This window comes from Schistocerca americana, chromosome 9, assembly GCF_021461395.2.
Source record: "Schistocerca americana isolate TAMUIC-IGC-003095 chromosome 9, iqSchAmer2.1, whole genome shotgun sequence".
Taxonomy (NCBI): domain Eukaryota; kingdom Metazoa; phylum Arthropoda; class Insecta; order Orthoptera; family Acrididae; genus Schistocerca; species Schistocerca americana.
Window position 1 is genome coordinate 208,235,596 of NC_060127.1, and position 19,789 is coordinate 208,255,384.

The following is a 19,789-nucleotide window of genomic DNA, read 5'->3' on the forward strand; positions in this document are numbered from 1 at the left end:
CGAGGATAATGGAATGTAGTCGAGTTAAGTCGGGTGATGCTGAGGGTATTAGATTAGGAAATGAGACACTTAAAGTAGTAAAGGAGTTTTGCTATTTGGGGAGCAAAATAACTGATGATGGACGAAATAGAGAGGATATAAAATGTAGACTGGCAATGGCAAGGAAAGCGTTTCTGAAGAAGAGAAATTTGTTAACATCGAGTATAGATTTAAGTGTCAGGAAGTCGTTTCTGAAAGTATTTGTATGGAGTGTAGCCATGAATGGAAGTGAAACATGGACGGTAAATAGTTTGGACAAGAAGAGAATAGAAGCTTTTGAAATGTGGTGCTACAGAAGAATGCTGAAGATTAGATGGGTAGATCACATAACTAATGAGGAGGTATTGAATAGGATTGGGGAGAAGAGAAGTTTGTGGCACAACTTGACCAGAAGAAGGGATCGGTTGGTAGGACATGTTCTGAGGCATCAAGGGATCACCAATTTAGTATTGGAGGGCAGCGTGGAGGGTAAAAATCATAGGGGGAGACCAAGAGATGAATACACTAAGCAGATTCAGAAGGATGTAGGTTGCAATAGGTACTGGGAGATGAAGAAGCTTGCACAGGATAGAGTAGCATGGAGAGCTGCATCAAACCAGTCTCAGGACTGAAGACCACAACAACAACAACAGTCATAAAAAAGTGAAAAGTTTGTTTTGAAGATGTAAGTAGGTTTAACATCTGTGACGGTCCGGAAATGAACAAAAAGGATAAGAGCGGTGAGCGATACAAAGTAGTACTTCTCGAATGCCGTTCTAAGAAGCTTACGAATTCACTATTTATATGAATCGATAAATAATTGTCATCAGTGTACAGATAAGAGTTTGAAATCGTAAAACTGGTCGACTAATGCATAAAAGTCCATAACAAAATGTGTCGAGCGGAAGAAGTTTTGAGCTGGGTTACTGTATTATCAGAATGTTTCAGTTGTGAGCAAAATTTTACCGCTACAGCGTAGAAAGAGAGCAAATATTATTTTGCTGTTAAATTGTTTTGTGTTGGCGTGAGTGTAACTGGTGTTTCAATAAACACGCAGCGCGAACTAATTAAAATTCTGGTGCCTGCAATGTGCGTGTACCGCCTTACATCCGCAGTTCATTTAATGTAACTCCTGTCCAATTCCAGAAATGTTGTACTGTCAGTTTAGAGAAATGTTTGAAAAACAACGTACTACACTGTCTGCAGCGAGTACACACATCCAGAAAACATTAAATTGATTGAAACTGGGAAATACTAAACCGGTGCGCCATATTGCGATTACTTGTCACGCAACTTGTGGAAGCCGCAAATCGACTTTAGGTAATTGTTTTTGCTGCCATGTGTACAGATGATTCTCGAATCGATTCTCCTAGGCCTATCCAAGAATGGTTTTTCGAGAGTCGGCAATTTCAAATGGATGATGTCAATGAATTACACTACTGGCCATTAAAATTGATACACCAAGAAGAAATACTGATGAGAAACGGGTATTCATTGGAGAAATATATTATACTAGAACTGACATGTGATTACATTATCACGCAGTTTGGGTGCATAGATCCTGAGAAATCAGTACACAGTACGTGTACAGGTACAGCTACCCATGCAGCTTCAACACGATACCACAGTTCATCAAAAGTAGTGACTGGCGTATTGTGACGAGCCAGTTGCTCGGCCAACATTGACCAGACGTTTTCAGTTGGTGAGAGATCTGGAGAATGTGCTGGCCAGGGCAGCAGTCGAACATTTTCTGTATCCAGAAATGCCCGTATTGGACCTGCAACATGCGGTCGTGCATTATCCTGCTGAAATGTAGGGTTTGGCAGGGATCGAATGAAGGGTAGAGCCACAGGTCGTATAACATCTGAAATGTAGCGTCCACTGTTCAAAGTGGCGTCAATGAGAACAAGAGGTGACAGAGACGTGCAACCAGTGGCACCCCATACCATCACGCCGGGTGATACGCCAGTACGGCGATGACGAATACACGCTTCCAATGTGCGTTCACCGCGATGTCGCCAAACACGAATGCGACCACCGTGATGCTGTAAACAGGACCTGGGTTCATCCGAAAAAACGACGTTTTGCCATTCGTGCAGCCAGGTTCGTCGTTGAGTACACCATCGCAGGCGCTCCTGTATGTGATGCAGCGTCAAGGGTAACCGCAGCCGCTGTCTCCGAGGTGATAGTCAATGCTGCTGCAAACGTCGTCGAACTGTTCGTGCAGATGGTTCTTGTCTTCAAAACGTCACCATCTGTTGACTTAGGGATCGAGACGTGGGTGCACGATCCGTTAGAGCCATGTGGATAAGATGCCTGTCATCTCGACTGCTAGTGATACGAGGCCGTTGGGATCCGGCACGGCGTTCCGTATTACCCTCCTGAACCGACCGATTCCATATTCTGCTAACAGTCATTGGATCTCGACCAACGCGAGGAGCAATGTCGCGATACGATAAACCGCAATCGCGATGGGCTACAATCCGAATTTTATCAAAGTCTGAAACGTGATGGTACGCATTTCTCCTCCTTACACGTATCACCAGGCAACGCCGGTCAACTGCTGTTTGTGTATGAGAAATCGGTTGGAAACTTTCCTCATGTCAGCACGTTGTAGGTGTCGCCACCGGCGCCAACCTTGTATGAATACTCTGAAAAGCTAATCATTTGCATATCACAGCATCTTCTTCCTGTCGGTAAATTTCGCGTCTGTAGCACGTCATCTTCGTGGTGTATAAATTTAATGGCCAGTAGTGTAGGTCTCCGATTTAGTCTGTGAGAAGATGCTACGTCAACACTGAGCTGTGGGGGAATCGGTGACGCCAATGATTATCTTTTTAGTCGGGAGAGAAACCCAGGTTGTTCTGGCATGCGTGTTTTCTCTTTGGATTTCCTCTTCTGGCCGCTATTTAAGCGCGGCGCTTCTGCCAATGTGCTACTCTCCCGGATGATTGTCCCTCCATTTATTCCTCCTGTCAACTATGATCCTCTCTCCCTCTGTCCTTTTCCGCAGCTCCCTCTTAGCCCCTCTCACCCTTCCATCCTGTTTTCCCTCCACCTACCCACTCCTTGACTCCATTCTCTGCCCCGAAGTTCTTTTTCTTTCCCCTCCACTGTCTTCCGCACTCCTGTAGTGCTCAGTGGTCGCTCCGGCAGTGAGCAGTGACGTCGTGGGCACGCCCGGAGTTTCGAGGTTCGCTCAGCAGAGCAATGCGTGTGGCTGATCGGTCGTCGGCCCCATCCGACTCCCGAACTGTGACGACTGGAGACGTCGGCGTGGCAGACCGCCGTTCGGAGGAGCGTGCTTCCCTGGCAGTCCCGTCTGAGCCGCCGCCTACAACGACTCGGCCGTCGACAGTGGACTTGGAGTCGGGGAAGAAGAAGACGATGACGTCACCACGAATATAGACGACTTCCTGCCAGGGAAGAGTGCGCAACGGACAGCGGCCAGCGGACTGCAACTCCCTGTTGGCGGGCGTCGCAAACGGCCGATTTCCACGGCACAACACGGCGCTAAAACGGCGCCCGAGAAGAAGAGGCAGCCAAGTGTCTCAACTACCGGAGGCAGAAGACGCGCCATCCCAGGCGCCACCTGGACGACCGACGCGTCCCGACAGGCGGCCAGACCCAGGGCCACGCCCTCCTCGCCTCCCACGTCGACTGCAGACCGCTTCGGCGCGCTCGCAGACGACGAGATGCCGGAGCAGTCAACGTCCTCGCAGACGGCGCCCCTACCGCTGCAGAAACTGGCTGCTCGGACGACGGAGGAGAGGCAGCCCCCACCACCGGGCGGTCTCATCGACGGCCGCCGCCTATCGTCTTTGAGGTGGACGAGACTGCGAGGGCTTCCTGCAGCTCCAGAGACAGTGGACGACTGCAGACTTGAGTTTACGAGCTGCTTCGGGGAACCTTGTGCGGCTGCAGGACTCGAACGTGCTGGATTACATCGAGGTGACGAGCGGGGCGTCGAACCAGGGACTACACTGGTACTCGCACGCCGCCGTCCTCTGACAGACTGCTGAAGGTAGTCGTCGAGGGATTCCCCTCGGCGGCTGAGCCGGACTTGCTAAGAGAAGAGCTGGCGGATCTCTATTTCCGCGTCCGGAACGTGACGCGGGTCGAGTCTGACGTCACACACAAAGAGTCGCCTTCCCTGCTGGTGTCACACCAGAGAACAGGCGGCTCTACGAGCTGAAGAGGGTGGCCGACACCACGGTCACCACTGACTGGCCCAGTGCTTCCGCTGCCAGGGGATGGGACACGTGGGTCGCCACTGTTCCTTTCCCGAGTCACGTGCGAAGTGCGCCGGCGCCCCCGCGAGTAGGCTCTGCCCACTTCCGAGGTCGCACGCGCCGAAGTCTGCGAACTGCGGCGGCCCGCACGTGGCGAGCTATCGTGGCTGCCAAGTGTTGAGAGCCGCGGGCAGCAGCCACACAGGACTGCGAGCCGCTCCCTCGGCCGTCCGCGCCCAGCCCGAAACCGGCGAGGCGGCAGGCAGTGACGAGGGGCGCCTACCCCGATGCGTGGAAACACGCAGAGGTGGTCGCCATTCCGAAGGCTGGCAAGGACCCCAGGCTGGCGCACAACTATCGCCCGATAAGCCTGCTTCCCTCCCTCTCGAAGACCTTCGAGAGGATATTCGCCAAACGTCTACAGCGCCACGTCAGAGAAGAAGGCCTGCTTCCTGACGAGCAGTTTGGCTTCCGCAGTGGGAATTCAACGCGGCGCCAACTACTGCGACTGGTGGAGCAGGCGATGGGGACCCTGGAGCGTCGCGAGTACCTCGGGGCGGTACTCCTCGACGTCTCCAAGGCCTTCTCCAGTCCTACCTGCGAGGGCGCACGTTCCATGTGCGTGCAGACGGTGGCGTGTCAACGGCGCGCCACATACGTGCTGGAGTGCCGCAGGGGTCCGTCCTTGGCCCCCTGTTGTACACTGCCGACGTCCCGAAGACGACGCCGAGGGTTCATGTGGCGCTCTACGCCGATGACACCGCGCTGTACGCGCGCAGCTGATGCGCCGCCGCCTGCAGCTCGCCTGCAACGAGATTGGAGCCTGGGCCACCAAATGGCGGCTCAGGTTCAACGCCGGGAAGAGCCAGGCGGTGGTGTTTACGCGCCGCCGCATACCCGACGCGCTGCCGCAAGTACGGATCATGGGAGGCCCCATCCCGTGGTCGCGTACTGGAAAGTACCTCGGCGTCACCATGGATCGACGCCTGACCTGGGGTCCACGCATCAGGGAGCTGAGGGGCCGGGCGCCTGGACGGATGCGCTCGCTCTACCCCCTCCTCAACCCCACGACGACACTGGCCGCCCACTGCTGCCTCACGCAGTACCTAGCACTAATCAGGCCAGTGCTGGAGTACGCGGCCGTGGTGTGGGTAAATGCCGCAGACACACACATCCAGATTCTGCAACGAGTGCAGAACAAAGCCCTTCAGCTGGCGCTCCACCTACGGAGGGACTACGACCCTCGTACGCTCCACGACATCGCGGGAGTTCCGATGCTGAAGCGCAGCTTCCGCGCGCTCGCAACGAACTTTCACGAGTCGGCGAGGACGTCCAGAAACCCGCTGGTCAGTTGACTGGGAAACCAAATCCACTGGCGTCCAGCGACCAGATGGCCGGACCGGTTGCTGGAATAATTTCCGTGCAGCCAGAGACGATGACCAGCATTCGTGACAACGAGAAGACAAAGAGAGGACCCTATTATAACAAGTGAATCCACGACGCAGGAACAGCAGTTGCTCTGCTTAACCTGCTCCAAACCGTGCAGTGAATTGCACTCGAGTCACGCAGCAAGCGAGCAAGCAAGCAGGCAACGACGAGGTGGACGCTGGCAGCTGCAGGAGCCCACGACGCCCGCACTGCCGAGGGGAACACAAGAACCTCTTCGAGGGGGCACACCAGAGGACGAGCGCGTTGACCCCCTCGAGGGAAACATGCGTGGAGGCAGGAGTGGCAACACGCCAGCCGCCCCCCGACACTCTGCTGCAGCCAGACAAGGCGCCGCAACCGCAGCGCAACAAGCAAGAACAAACGCTGGCTGCAGCCGTCTCTGCGCTCTCTCTGGCCATCGACGACGCCGCACACCTTTCGGACTCGGTGCAGCGTGTTGAAGAGGGAGTGCTGACGGCTACGATACGCAAATTCACGGAGCATCGTACTCCCGTGTGTTGTAGCGCGAGCCGATCGCGCCTTGCGTGCTTCTGCCTGGGTGAGTTGGAAGTTGTCCTCTCGGCAGAATCTTCCTCACGGTTGCGTTTATCCTTTTAGTTCATCTTTCTCATGTTGCGGCGTGCCTTCACTCCAGCAACAGGTCTGGCCACATTGTGGTCGGGCGCCAGTGGACTTGGTGTCCCAAGTTGCGTATCAGATCGTTCTCTGACACCCGGGCGGCCGCGTAAAAACCGTGCGCCCCCTGCCGCTGAGCAGTGGGACTCCCGCTACCCTGTGGAGTTCTCCGGTGCTAATGGCAGGTGAAGCGCTAAGCTGAGCGGCTTGTTCTGGACCGTCTGCAGCCTGGCGATGGACGAGTCGGCCACGCTGCGCCACACCACAGCAGCGTACTCCAACACAGGCCAACGAGTGTGAGGTACAGAGCAATGCCACAGTGCGGGGGCAGGGTCGTCGCTGGGTTGACTAAGGGGTACAACAAGCGGAACATGCCAAGCGCTTTACCCCTCACTTCCCTGACGTGCGCCTTCCACGTCAGGCGTCGGTCCAGAGTGACGCCTAGGTAGCGTCCGGTGTTCGACCACGGGATGGCGCTCCCCGTGATGCTGAGTGGCTGCGTTGAACTTGAGCCACCATTTGGTGGCCCAAGGACGTCGCAAGCCGATTCCAGGCGGTGACGCCTCAGCCTGGCGTCGATGCTTCTGCCGTAGAGCGCCGTATCGTCCGAGTACAGCGCAACGTGCGCCCGCTGCCTCCTCGGGACGTCGGCGGTGTGCAGTGAGTAGAGCAAGGGGCCGATGACGGACCCTTGTGGTTGCGGTTGGGTTGGGTTGTTTGGGGAAGGAGACCAGACAACGAGGTCATCGGTCTCATCGGATTAGGGAAGGATGGGGAAGGAAGTCGGCCGTGCCCTTTCAAACGAACCATCCCGGCATTTGCCTGGAGCGATTTAGGGAAATCACGGAAAACCTAAATCAGGATGGCCAGACGCGGGATTCAACCGTCGTCCTCCCCAATGCGAGTCCAGTGTCTAACCACTGCGCCACCTCGCTCGGTTTACCCTTGCGGTACTGCAGCTGCTATGGGGCGTGCTGTCGACGTCCCGTCGTCGGCGCTCACGTGGGAGGTGCGCCCAGTCAGGTAGGATTTGAGGCGGCGGGCGTGCGACACCGGTAGGCCTCGTGTAAGTACTTCATACACGAGGCTGCCGTGCCACACGCTGTCGAAGGCTCTGGAAACGTCCAGGAGTACCGACCCGAGATACTCGCGACGCTCCAGCGCCCCCATCGCCTGCTCTACCAGTCGAAGCAGTTGCTGCTGCTGCGTGGAGTGGCCCCTCCTGAAGGAGGCCTTCCTCCCTGGCGTGTCGCCACAGCCTCCTGACATACAGCCTCTCGAAGACCTTGGAAACTGCTTGCAACAGGCAGCCGCAGGTCTTTCCCGGGCTCGGGAACAGCTACAACTTCCGCACGTTTGCACGCAGATGGGAAGCTGCAAGTCCCGAGCACGGAGCTGAAGAGCTTCGTCAGCTGCCGCAGGGCGCTCGGCGGCAGCACCGTGAGCAGGTCGCTGCCGATGTCTCCGCAGCCTCCTGCCTTCCTCGTGTGCAGGCGAGCGAGCTGTCGCGCGACCTCGTCCTCCGTCACTTCCGCGATGACGTCGTCCCCGTCTCTGTGCTCCAGCTACACAGGGAGGCGCTGTCCCACCAAACGGACGTGTTCGTCGTCCACGAAGTCCTCCACCGGCGTGAAACTGGCGACGAATGCGTCTGCTAACGCGCCGGCTTTCTCGTCGGGCTCGGTGACGTCGTCACCGCCGACCTGGAGCGGCGGCACTCGCTGGCGTTCTTGCACAGGAAGCTTTCGGTCACCCTCCAGGCGGATCCGTCCTCTGTCCTGAGAGTGGCAATTCTTCCAGCCCAGTCGCGGTTGCGGTGCTTTGCAATTGCTTACTTAATTTCGCGACGCATGCGTTTGATGGTGGCCTTCGTTGCCGGCTGCCGCCTAATGTGCCACTCTCAAAGCTGAGGGCGACGCCAGCGGACGCCAAAGAGCCGCTGCAGTGAGGCGCTCCGTGCGCCGTCCGCGCCGGGAGAAGTACAGGCGGCCCGCCCTGGGCCAGCACAGTCGACCGCACACGCGGGCAACAGACAAGTCAACAAACTGCTGAGAAGGGCAACGCGAAGACAAGAGAGAAACGTGAAGGCTCAACCAACGCAGCAGAACTGAAGACTTGGAGGCGATGCAGGGGGATCCTGCAAGAAGTCCGCCCTTCTAGGGGAAGAGGGGGTCCGTGACGAAGATGCTCGAGCGCGGTCCACTCCTTTCTCGCGTCCGCCCTTCTCCCCCCTCTTTCTGTGCCCTGTCCCTCCATCGGCTCCCCCCCTTCCCCCCCCCCCCCCCTCATTTGTCCGGGTCCTCCTCCCTCCCCACCACCTATACCCGTATCCAATCGTACTCTGCAGTGCAGTGCTTTCTGTGAGAGATCAGTGTTGTGCGCCCTCTTTTCACAGTGCTCTGAACAGAAACCAGACTGTCACTGTTGTGTTGGCGGAAAGCCAACACCGTGTTACTAGCGGAGGCCGAAATGCAAGCGTTTTAGCTCACGCAGGCTGGCGTGAGGAGGGAAGAACTATACTGACGTGGGGTGTGGAACATGACAAGGAACTAGAATTCAGAAAGCGGACGTAATTAGTTTGATACTTAACTTTAATCCATCAATGATGAACGTCGCTCTTGACGGTACATGTTTCACAATATTATCTGTTTAGAATACATTCAGTAACTCAATATGGCGCCCTACTAGGTCGTAGCAAATGACGTAGCTTAAGGCTATGCTGAACTGTCGTCTCTGCAAATAAGAGCGTCTGTAGTCAGTGAACCATCGCTAGCAAAGTGGGCTGTACAACTGGGGCGAGAGCTAGGGGGTCTCTCTAGACTAGAGCTGCCGTGTAGCGGCGCTCGGTCTGCAATCACTGATAGGGGCGACACACGGGTCCGACGTATACCAACGGACCGCGGCCGATTTAAAGGCTACCACTTAGCAAGTGTGGTGTCTGGCGGTGACGCCACAGTCACCGTGTTTTTTCACAGTGCCTGTCTATTTCCTAAGTGTTTTTAATCAGCATCACTGTCCTCTTAGCTTTTTGTTTCCTTCGCAACTTTTCCCCCATGTACCATTTTAAACAGTCACCGTCGCACCCTTTTTTATTGTTGTATCTCCTCATTATGTTTTTTTTTATCTGTAGGCTACAGAGCGGCGTATTACGCTGTTGCCAGCCCGTGCCCTCCTCTGGAGGCAATCGAAATCCAATAAAGGAAAAAAAGGCGATGTGAGTTTTTTTTTTACCGCTCCGGAGCGCTAGAGGTGGTGCTTGTTCGTGGTATAGGCGTAGGTTGTGTTGTGGAGTCTCGCAGTGACCGTCATGTGGAGCGTCGGTTGCTCATGGCGCCGTTTTATGATTTGAGAAGTGTGTCGGCGCTAGTCTGGTGGTGATGGCCTCTAACGTACCAGCTGGAGTGTGTACACAGCAGTACGACACGATGCTGGACGCCTTTGTGCGCCATCTGGAGTCTCATCGCTTGCTGATACTAACAGTGGGCACACGCTATTTCTTTCTTTCTTTTTTTTTAATTCTACATTGGTTCAAATGGTTCTGAGCACTATGGGACTTAATTTCTGAGGTCATCAGTCCCCTACAACTTAGAACTATTTAAACCTAACTAACCTAAAGACATCACACATCCATGCCCGAGGCAGGATTCGAACCTGCGACCGTAGCGGTCGCGCGGCTCCAGACTGTAGCGCCCAGAACTCCTTCGCCACTCTGGCCGGCTAAATCCTCATTCAAATCAATAATATCATACATGATAACCCACCACCCGCTATTGTATTTGAAATGGCATTGGTCAGCAATAAAGTCATGATTTGTGTTCACAGCCAGAAACAGTGTTTGACAGTGATTATCCCCACTGAGGCGGAAATAAGGAATTCACTCTTGCTTCTGGTACACATACATGCTGGTCCATTGATGCTGACCGAGCCAAATATCTCACGAAATGAGCTTCAAACGAAATAAGCTTCAAACGAAAAAACTACAAAGAACGAAACTCCTCTGGCTTGAAGGGGGAAATCAGATGGCGCTATGGTTGGCCCGCTAGATGGCGCTGCCATACGTCAAACGGATATCAACTGAGTTCTTTTTTTTTAAATAGGAACCCCCCATTCTTTATTACATATTCGTGGAAAAAAGAAATATGAATGTTTTAGTTGAACCACTTTTTTCGCTTTGTGATAGATGGCGCTGTAATAGTCACAAACGTGTAAGTACGTGGTATCACGTAACATTCCGCCAGTGCGAACGGTATTTGCTTCGTGATACGTTACCCGTGTTAACATGGACCGTTCACCAATTGTGGAAAAGGTCGATATCGTGTTGATGTATCGCTATTGTGATCAGAATGCCCAACGGGTGTGTGCTATGTATGCTGCTCGGTATCCTGGACGACATCATCCAAGTGTCCGGACCGTTCGCCGGATAGTTACGTTATTTAAGGAGACAGGAACTGTTCAGCCACGTGTGAAACGTCAACTACGTCCTGCAACAAATGATCATGCCCAAGTAGGTGTTTTAGCTGCTGTCGCGGCTAATCCGCACATCAGTAGCAGACAATAACACACCACTGCACTCTTCGTACATAAGTCCATAGGTCTGGTGAAACTTTTTCATAATCAAGTAAGCGTAATTATTGTAATACTATTAAATATTTGTCAGAGATGGAAAAACGTCATTAAAACTGATATTTACAGTGTTGCAGGAACCACTAGCTATTCCAGTCGCTCATTAAAGAGAATGAAGCGTAGCACCCAATACTTCCCAAGGCTTCGCTACCTTGGAAAGCTGCCGAGGGTGGAGAAGAAAATTTTACTTTTAGGTGATATTGCTGAACAAGCTGTCAGGAGACCGAGTCACAATTTCCATGGAGCTCGTGTTTTCAGTTTCATATAGTCAGTACCATAGTACACAGTATTGTCCGTTGCACTAAGTTTTTTTATACACCTTTATTTCACGAGATTTCCTTCGTCAGATTTCTTTTGATTTGGTCGATCTTTTGTTTATACAACTGTTTCTTTTTCAGTATATTGATCAACTACGTAGAAAGGAACTGTGCCTACCTGTCCTCATCGATTTCGTCCCAATTTTCGGTACATGCAGGACTTGGCCAGAAACCAAAGTGACAAATGGCAGCTCCAGACGGCAAAAATCGTCTATTACTGGAGTCGAGAATCTGGACGGTTTTTGCCTGTTATCGAGATGGATACTAGCAAGATATTGCTGCCACGGATTCCAAGACTTTAGAGAACGTCTTAATGTCAAGCTTGAAGTCGGATAACAAACGACAAAAAATATTTTTCCATGTAACAAAGGTTAGCAATATTCTCATTTTTTTTCCTTTACTTGTACTGCGAAATTTTTCTTCTAGCCAACATGCATGATTCTGTGACAAAGTCCAGTACTCTGTAGCTTTTAAGAAGTGAGTTCGCATCAAAGTACGGGACATAAATGGCCATATCTTATGACTGCACTAAATTAGAAACTTCACTTGTTTTTCATCGTCAAGGGACCGTACACCTTAGTATGCGGCACGAATTACAACTTGACACGTGTACTCATTCCTGAGAAAAATGACAACCACCTTTTGTGCGCAGGGCAAGCGAGGCATGAAACATGCACACATCAAAAGAAGTTTTGCAACACCCCGACTCCCAGAGCTCCTGTAGATTGACGTTGACTGTGGATATTGTACCATAGACACAGTCCCTTTGACCGTTCAGAGACGTCACTAAATCCGTCCAAATATGTAAACAACCACGCATGAGCAGCGCCTTTTAGACGGAGGGAGTCCGACTCCCGATCAGTTCCAGCCATTCCCCCAGGGAGGAGGTACACAGATCGTGTTGTCTGTAGTTCAACCACGCCTAGACGGTCAATACTGCGGTTCGATCGCGTCCGCATTGTTACTTTGTGCCAGGAAGGGCTCTCAACAAGGGAAGTGTCCAGGCGTCTCGGAGTGAACCAAAGCGATGTTGTTCGGACATGGAGGAGATACAGAGAGACAGGTACTGTCGATGACATGCCTCGCTCAGGCCGCCCAAGCGCTATTAGTGCAGTGGATGACCTCTACCTACAGATTATGGCTGCTCGGAGGATCCCTGACAGCAACGTCACCATGTTGAATAATGTTTTTCGTGCAGCCACAGGACGTCTTGTGTTACGACTCAAACTGTGCGCAATAGGCTGCACGATGCGCAACTTTACTCCCGACGTCCATGGCGAGGTCCATCTTTCCAACCACGACACCATACAGCGCGGTACAGACGGGCCCAGCAACATGCCGAATGGACCGCTCGGGTTTGGCATTATGTTCCCTTCACCAGTGAATATCGTATATGCCTTCAACCAGACGATCGATGGTGACATGTTTCGAGCCAATCCGTTCAGGCTGAACACCTTAGACACACTGTCCTGCGAGTGCAGCAAGGTGGAGATTCCCTGATGTTTTGGGGTGGCATTATGTGGGGCCGACGTACGCCGCTGGTGGTCATGGAAGGCGCCGTAACGGCTGTACGATACGTGAATGCCATCCTCCGACCGATAGTGCAACCATATCGGCAGCATACTGGCGAGGCATTCGTCTTCATGGACAACAATTCGCGCCCCAGTCGGGCACATCTTGGGAATGACTTCCTTGTGGATAACGATATCGCTCGACTAGATTGGCCAGGATGTTCTCCAGACATGAACCGTATGGAACATGCCTGGGATAGATTGAAAAGGCCTGTTTATGGACGACGTGACCCACCCACCTCTCTGAGGGATCTACGCCGAATCGCCCTTAAGGAGATGGACAATGTGGACAAACAGTACCTTGATGAACTTGTGGATAGTATGCCACGCGAATACAGGTATGTATCAATGCAAGAGGACGTGCTACTGGGAGCCGGTCACGGTGGCCGTGCGGTTCGAGGTGCTTCAGTCCGGAACCGCGCCACCGCTAAGTTCGCAGGTTCGAATCCTTCTTCTGGCATGGATGTGTGTGATGTCCTTGGTTAGTTAGGTTTAAGTAGTTCTAAGTCTAGGGGACTGATGACCTCAGATGTTAAGCCCCATAGTGCTCAGAGGAGGCAAACGTGCGGTATTAAAGTGATTCTTGCCAAACATACACCGCTAGCCCAGCCACGTCATGTCTGTTTTTATCTATCTTCATCAATATTTTGCAAAATGATGCGTTTCGCGTGGATTGCTGCCATACTGTGCGATGAAGGATAACATTTTATGAATGTAATCCTGTGGTGTCACCGCCAGACACCACACTTGCTAGGTGGTAGCCTTTAAATCGGCCGCGGTCCATTAGTATACGCCGGACCCGCGTGTCGCCACTGTCAGTAATTGCAGACCGAGCGCCGCCACACGGCAGGTCTAGACAGACTTACTAGCACTCGCCCCAGTTGTACAGCCGACTTTGCTAGGAAAGGTTCACTGAGAATTACGCTCTCATTTTCCGAGACGATAGTTAGCATAGCCTTCAGCTAAGTCAATTGCTACGACCTAGCAAGGCGCCATTTATCCTTTGCTATGTATCTAATGAAGCATGTACAGTAACAAGACCAATGTTCACCAATTGTGGATTAAAGTTAAGTATTCCAGCAGCTACGTACTTTTCTTTAGAGCATTCATTACGTATCCTGTTTCAGACCTCACGCCAGCCTGCGTGAGTTTAAGCGCGTGCCTTTCGGTTACCCGTCATTGTGGACTGGCTGTCTTGCCAGTCCACAACAGATCCAAATTTGTTTTTCTATAGAATCTTTCAAGCAACTACGTAATCGTAAAAATTTTTGCATCTATAACGTGTGCAAGATGCCGGCAATATTAATGCTACCCCAGGTTCTACGACGAATATCAACCCAGCATACATAAATCATCAGCCATAAAATAATAAAAGTATCTACATGTACATACGAAATTCTCGTGTATAGCTTAAAATTCTTTTTTGGTAATTTAATACTGCTATCTCAAATTTTCATTAGCCTTCCTTTTTCATAGCTCTCACAGAATAGTTGGCAAATACAATATATTGAGCATTATTCTGACGTATCTGCAGTGTAAGTAATGTAAAAGTAGAAAATAAAAAAACAACAATATTTTCGCATTAGGACGCGCTCCACGACGCTCACGTTACGGTTCTGCACTCTTTCCGATGGGCAACCGCTGTCTGCTTCACCTGCCCCATGCCAAAAACTTTCTTTCTAAACGCTTGGAGATGTGGAGCATGCACTTCTGTCAGTTGTCCGCAGCTCGTGGTCGTGCGGTAGCGTTCTCGCTTCCCGCGCCCGGGTTCCCGGGTTCGATTCCCGGCGGGGTCAGGGATTTTCTCTGCCTCGTGATGACTGGGTGTTGTGTGATGTCCTTAGGTTAGTTAGGTTTAAGTAGTTCTAAGTTCTAGGGGACTGATGACCTCCGATGTTAAGTCCCATAGTGCTCAGAGCCATTTGAACCGTTTTGAACTTCTGTCAGTTTCTGTTCTTCCAAAGAGCTGCCAAGACCATAAATTGGGGCGATGTCTGTGATGACCAGTAGGCGCACGCCCGCTATCAGATACATGACTTGTTAACATAATCGTTTGCAGACTCACTAGAAATAGCTTATAGCTGGGCTTCAGTGGTCGCAATGTTCCTTGCCAATTGTGAGGTGTCCGTTCACAGTGTTGCCCCAGTCCGCCCCCCTCCCCCGCCGACTGCCATTGTGACCTCCACTACTGCACCGTCTGCGCAGGAAGGAGCAGTTATTTTGTGCGCAGTCTACGTCATTTGGGACATCTTCGAGTGCTACTGCAAAATATTTTGCTTCAGCACATGTCAGACTTTAAAATCCTCCGATATGTGTATACGTGCGGAAATAAATTATTTTGCAGTACCGCTTGAAAATAGCCCAAAGACCGAAATTGCAATTGTGAAATAAATAATTTCAACAGTCAATGGCAAATATGATGTCCTTTAAAGAGCTGTACTTTACTGTGAACCCCAACCGTGGGAAGTTAATCTGCTGTTTCCAGAATGAGATTTTCACTCTGCTGCGGAGTGTGTGCTGATATGAAACTTCCTGGCAGATTAAATTTGTGTGCCCGACCGAGGCGGGAACTCGGGACCTTTGCCTGTCGCGGGCAAGTGCTCTACCATCTGAGCTACCCAAGCTCCACTCACGCCCGGTCCTCACAGCTTTACTTCTGCCAGTATCTGGTCTCCTACCTTCCAAAAATTACAGGAGCTCACCTGCAAACCTTGCAGAACTAGCACTCCTTCGCCAATATAACGACCGCATCTTCGAAGGAACATTAATCCCGAGGCTTTCGGCAAGTCCTCGCGTAGTAGGAAATTCAAAGTGTTCGTGATAGTAGAAGAACAGAAAACTGGAATGTGTCTCAAGCTGAATATGTGCAGCAGAAGCAAAAAACCACCCGGCAGGTAGACTTCACCTCACGCAACCTGCATCGGAGGCGGGTGCATTCCAGTCAGAGAGTGACGAGTTGGCCAGGGCCTCGCACTCACCCAGGAGGCTGCAGCTGGAGGTGACGCCGGCCGCGTTGACGAGGACGTCGACGCCGCCCAGGGTGTCGTCCGCCCAGCGGAAGGTCGCCTCGACCGCCTCGTCCTCGGTGACGTCGAGCTGGCGCGGCACCAGCTGGCCCGGCAGCGACAGCTGGCACACCTCCTGAGACAGCTCCTGCACCCACCACCACCAGTGCGTGTCAGCGGGGACGGTCCATTTGGACAACGTTTTTGGGTAGTCTAGGCTGGAGACGTGTCAAAGCAAATGAGCACCTCGGGCACCGCCTGACACAGCCCCTGCACCCACCACTGTCTCAGGGACAGTCCAGACTACACTCCATTTGCACAACTCCAGGAAGCACCATATCTAGTCAAGTCTAGAGATGTGTGAGTGCAATGTAGAAGCTGAGAGACGTCCTGACACAGTTATTGCACCCACCATCAACACCAGTGTGTGGCAGCAGAGACAGTCCAGACCATACTCCATTCGGATAACTTTTGGGGACATCATCTAACCTGGAAGTATGCCAAAAAATGAGTGTCAGGTGAACTACCTCCTGAGACAATTCTTGTCCCTACCGGCACCAGGGATACTCATGAGTGCACTTCATTTCGAAAGTCATAAGCAGTTTAAGCCAGAGAGGTTCCCAACAATATGGGGAACCTATATTTGGAAAAACACTGAAGTTAATAGTTTAGTGGGCCCCACTTTTGATATCATTGTTTTGGTGTGCTCTGGAACCGTAAAGGTGGGCGCCATATTATGTTGTCATCTCTTGTCCTATCTCCTCTTAATCACTGCTTAGAGCCAGGCCATCATACTTCTGGAGTTTGAAACATTACATGCAAGAGGAATTCGTAACAGAGAAATAAACAGAGTTGTCCATCCTCATTTGGAATACTGCTGTGCGATCTGGGATCCTTAGCAGATACGATTAACGGAGTACATCGATAAAGTGACGAGAAGAGCAGAATGTTTCGTACTATCCGGAAATGTCACGGACTTGATACAGGATTTGGGGTGGACATCATTAAAACAAAGGCGTTTTTCGTTGCGGCAGAATCTTCTCATGAAATTAAAATCACCAACTGCGTCTTCCGAATGCGACAATATTTTGTTGACGCCGATCTACATAGGGTGAAACGATCATCACAATAAAATAAGGTGTTCGTTTTTTCAGCACGGTGTTCGAGAGTGAAATAATACACAATTATTGAGATAGTGGCTGAATGAACCCTCTGCCAGGCATTTCAGTGTGATTTACAGAATATCCATGTAGATGTAGATGTAAAACCATATACCTTAAAAGAAAGAAAGAAATTTAATTATTGCATGACACATGTCGGAGAACTTGGCCCGGTGCAAGATTTATTGCCTACTACTTATTCGTTTTGGGCCTTAATTCAGTTTCATGATACATTACAAAGTTTCACTGAGTAACTGAGTGAGATGTATCCCTGGTGAAAATGAACAGTTCATCTCTTGTGGTTCTGGTCGGTATTATTCATTGACAACCATGTCCGCCACGATAGCTGACTGGTCAGCCAGCCAGGTTCGATTCCCGACTGGGTCAGGCATTTTCTCCCCTCAGGGACTGGGTGTTGTGTTGTCTTCATTATAATTTCATCCCCATCCGGCGAGCAGGTCGCCCAGTGTGGCGTCTTATGTAATAAGACCTGCACCAAGGCGGCCGGACCTGTCCCGTAAGGGGCCTCCCGACCAATGGCGCCAAACGCTCATGTCCATTGACAACCATGTTGAGGTAAGCGAGGATCTCACAGAGCGATTTCTCAGTGCACTGCCAGTCACACAAGGTCCTGATGAGGTTCATATCTGTCGAACATGGCAGCATGTCAGTGAGTGAGTAGCAGTGGGAGATGGTCCAGAAACCTCATGAGACAGTGCCTACACCAACCAGTAGCTCAACATCTCAAGAAGACACCAGACTGCCCTCCATTTGGATAACATGTCGACTAGGCTTGAGGCATGCGAAAACAATGTAGCAAACTTGTAGTTGGGGATTTATTTTAGTAAACAGTTTAGCAGGATCCAACCTGGTCGCTAGTTATTTTCTGGCAGGCTTTGGAAGTCCCACATTGGACACCAAATTACCTTGTGATGCTGTTATCCTATCAGCGCTTTAATGATTTATCTGAGCCAGGTCACCGAAATTAAAACAAGAACCATCAAATCTTAAGGAGTGAGAAGAGATTATTGAAGGAAACGCTTACCATCGCAAACTACGTACATTAAATGAAAGAAAGAAATTGTAATATTGTCTGGTAAGTCACATATCACTTGGCCAATGAGGGCTTTATTGTATGTTAATAATTACAAACGGACATGAGTGCAGTTGTGTGATACAAATAGTCTCTGGGTAGGTGAGAGAGGCGTGCCCCCGATAAAAACCAAAAGTTCTGCTCTTGTAGTTGTGACTATCAGCCCACGTCCTCCATCTCGTTGAGTTATTAGGCAGCCATATAACTGGCCTCGGAATGTCTTAATGAGACGGGTGTACGTGGAGCATGGCAGAAATTCGGCAAGTGAGTATCAGTGGGTTGTGATACTTGTCATCCACCTCAGATGACTGTAGAACAGCTAAGAGCGACATCACAGCAGACAAGTCATCCAGCCTTTTTTAATTGTGTGGTGTCCCTTCTCCCGTACCTCATCGCTACCTCAAATGACCCCATCATTAATAGGGCTTTAAATCCCAATCTGCACTGCACTCTCTGGGACACCAGATTTCAAGCGTTTGTGTGCGATTCGTAAAAAATAAGACCTTATTGTATCAGTGGCGGCAGCTGGCAGAGTTTGTTTGAATTTCTAGCTTCTCTTCAATTTATCGGCAGTTGGCGTAAAAAGAACAGCCTCAGGCGATTACATTTTCCCAGTAGTTGTACAGCGAACGGGGGATGTGTCTAGTATGATGTCAGACACGTAACTGTAAGGGTTATGTAGCTGATGAAACTGCATGCTGCTTGAATTGCTTCATGCGGCGTCTAGTTTCTTGATATCGACACAGATGACAAGCATTTGTAAGGAAGTACCGAGAAAGGAACACTGATACACCATGATTTTACAGCGGCTTTATTAAGGGATTTGTGTAGAGAGATGTATTGTTGCCCTGACAGTCCTCACACAGTAGGACAGGCAACGTAGTGTTCCTAGGAAAGTCTACACAAACTACTTGGAAAACATCACACATTTTTAATAAGTTCGAATACAAAGTCTGGCACACACAAATGGATAATTCGATGTCTGTAGTTGGGAAACGTCGCCTAATTCATTTGCAAGAATCCGACAATGTCCTTCAAAGACAGCTGCCATAAGAAAGTGAGTAAAGTCGGGAGAAGTGTGGTCACAGTACTGGCCCACACCTCCCAATCGAACAGTTGGGGAAAACAATGTCTAGATGTAAGTTTGCAGGCTTTCGTGGTCGTTGTCACTGAAGTGAAAATTTTCTGGGTTATTAAGCCGCGACATGTATCTTCTAAAATGATCGACGTTTCGACCCCTCTGTGGACACCAGAAGATCCTGAGGGACATCCCAGCAGAGAGGTTGAAACGTCGATCATTTTAGAAGAAACATGTCGCCGCCTAATAACCCAGAAGATTTTAACTTCAGTGTCTAAATGGCTTCTGACGTCAACAGCAATGTAAGGTGGGGTCCGTTATTCTGGAACCTTGACTGACTAACAGTGGAACATTCTCCAGTGTTCCTGGTATTACTTCATGGAGAAGGATGCGGTAATTTCCTCCATCGAACGTGTCTGCCGAATCAGATGGTGTTGAACAATACGAGTCCGCACTCTTATGGTACGAAGGGCGTTTGAAACGTCTGTGCAGAAATAAAAACTACTTACGTGTTTGGGTAAATCTTTTGTATTCTTCGACATAGTCTCCTCGTAGACGTATAGACTTCGTCCAACGCTGTTCTAATTTGTTGATCCCTTCAATAATAGGAATTGTCCAAGTCTGCAAT

The 19,789-nt window shown here is 50.8% G+C and overlaps 1 protein-coding gene across 1 annotated transcript in view; it reads right to left on the minus strand.

Moving 5' to 3' along the window:
* Window positions 1-8,200: 8,200 nt before the first annotated feature.
* LOC124550830 (farnesol dehydrogenase-like) overlaps window positions 8,201-19,789 on the minus strand; it is a 182,235-nt gene continuing 170,646 nt past the window's right edge. Inside the window, exons 2-3 of the mRNA XM_047125556.1 lie at window positions 15,736-15,978; window positions 8,201-8,359 (exon numbers count right to left, since the gene is read on the minus strand). Of these exons, the coding sequence (XP_046981512.1) occupies window positions 8,201-8,359; window positions 15,736-15,978 (402 nt within the window). The remainder of the gene's footprint in view (window positions 8,360-15,735; window positions 15,979-19,789) is intronic.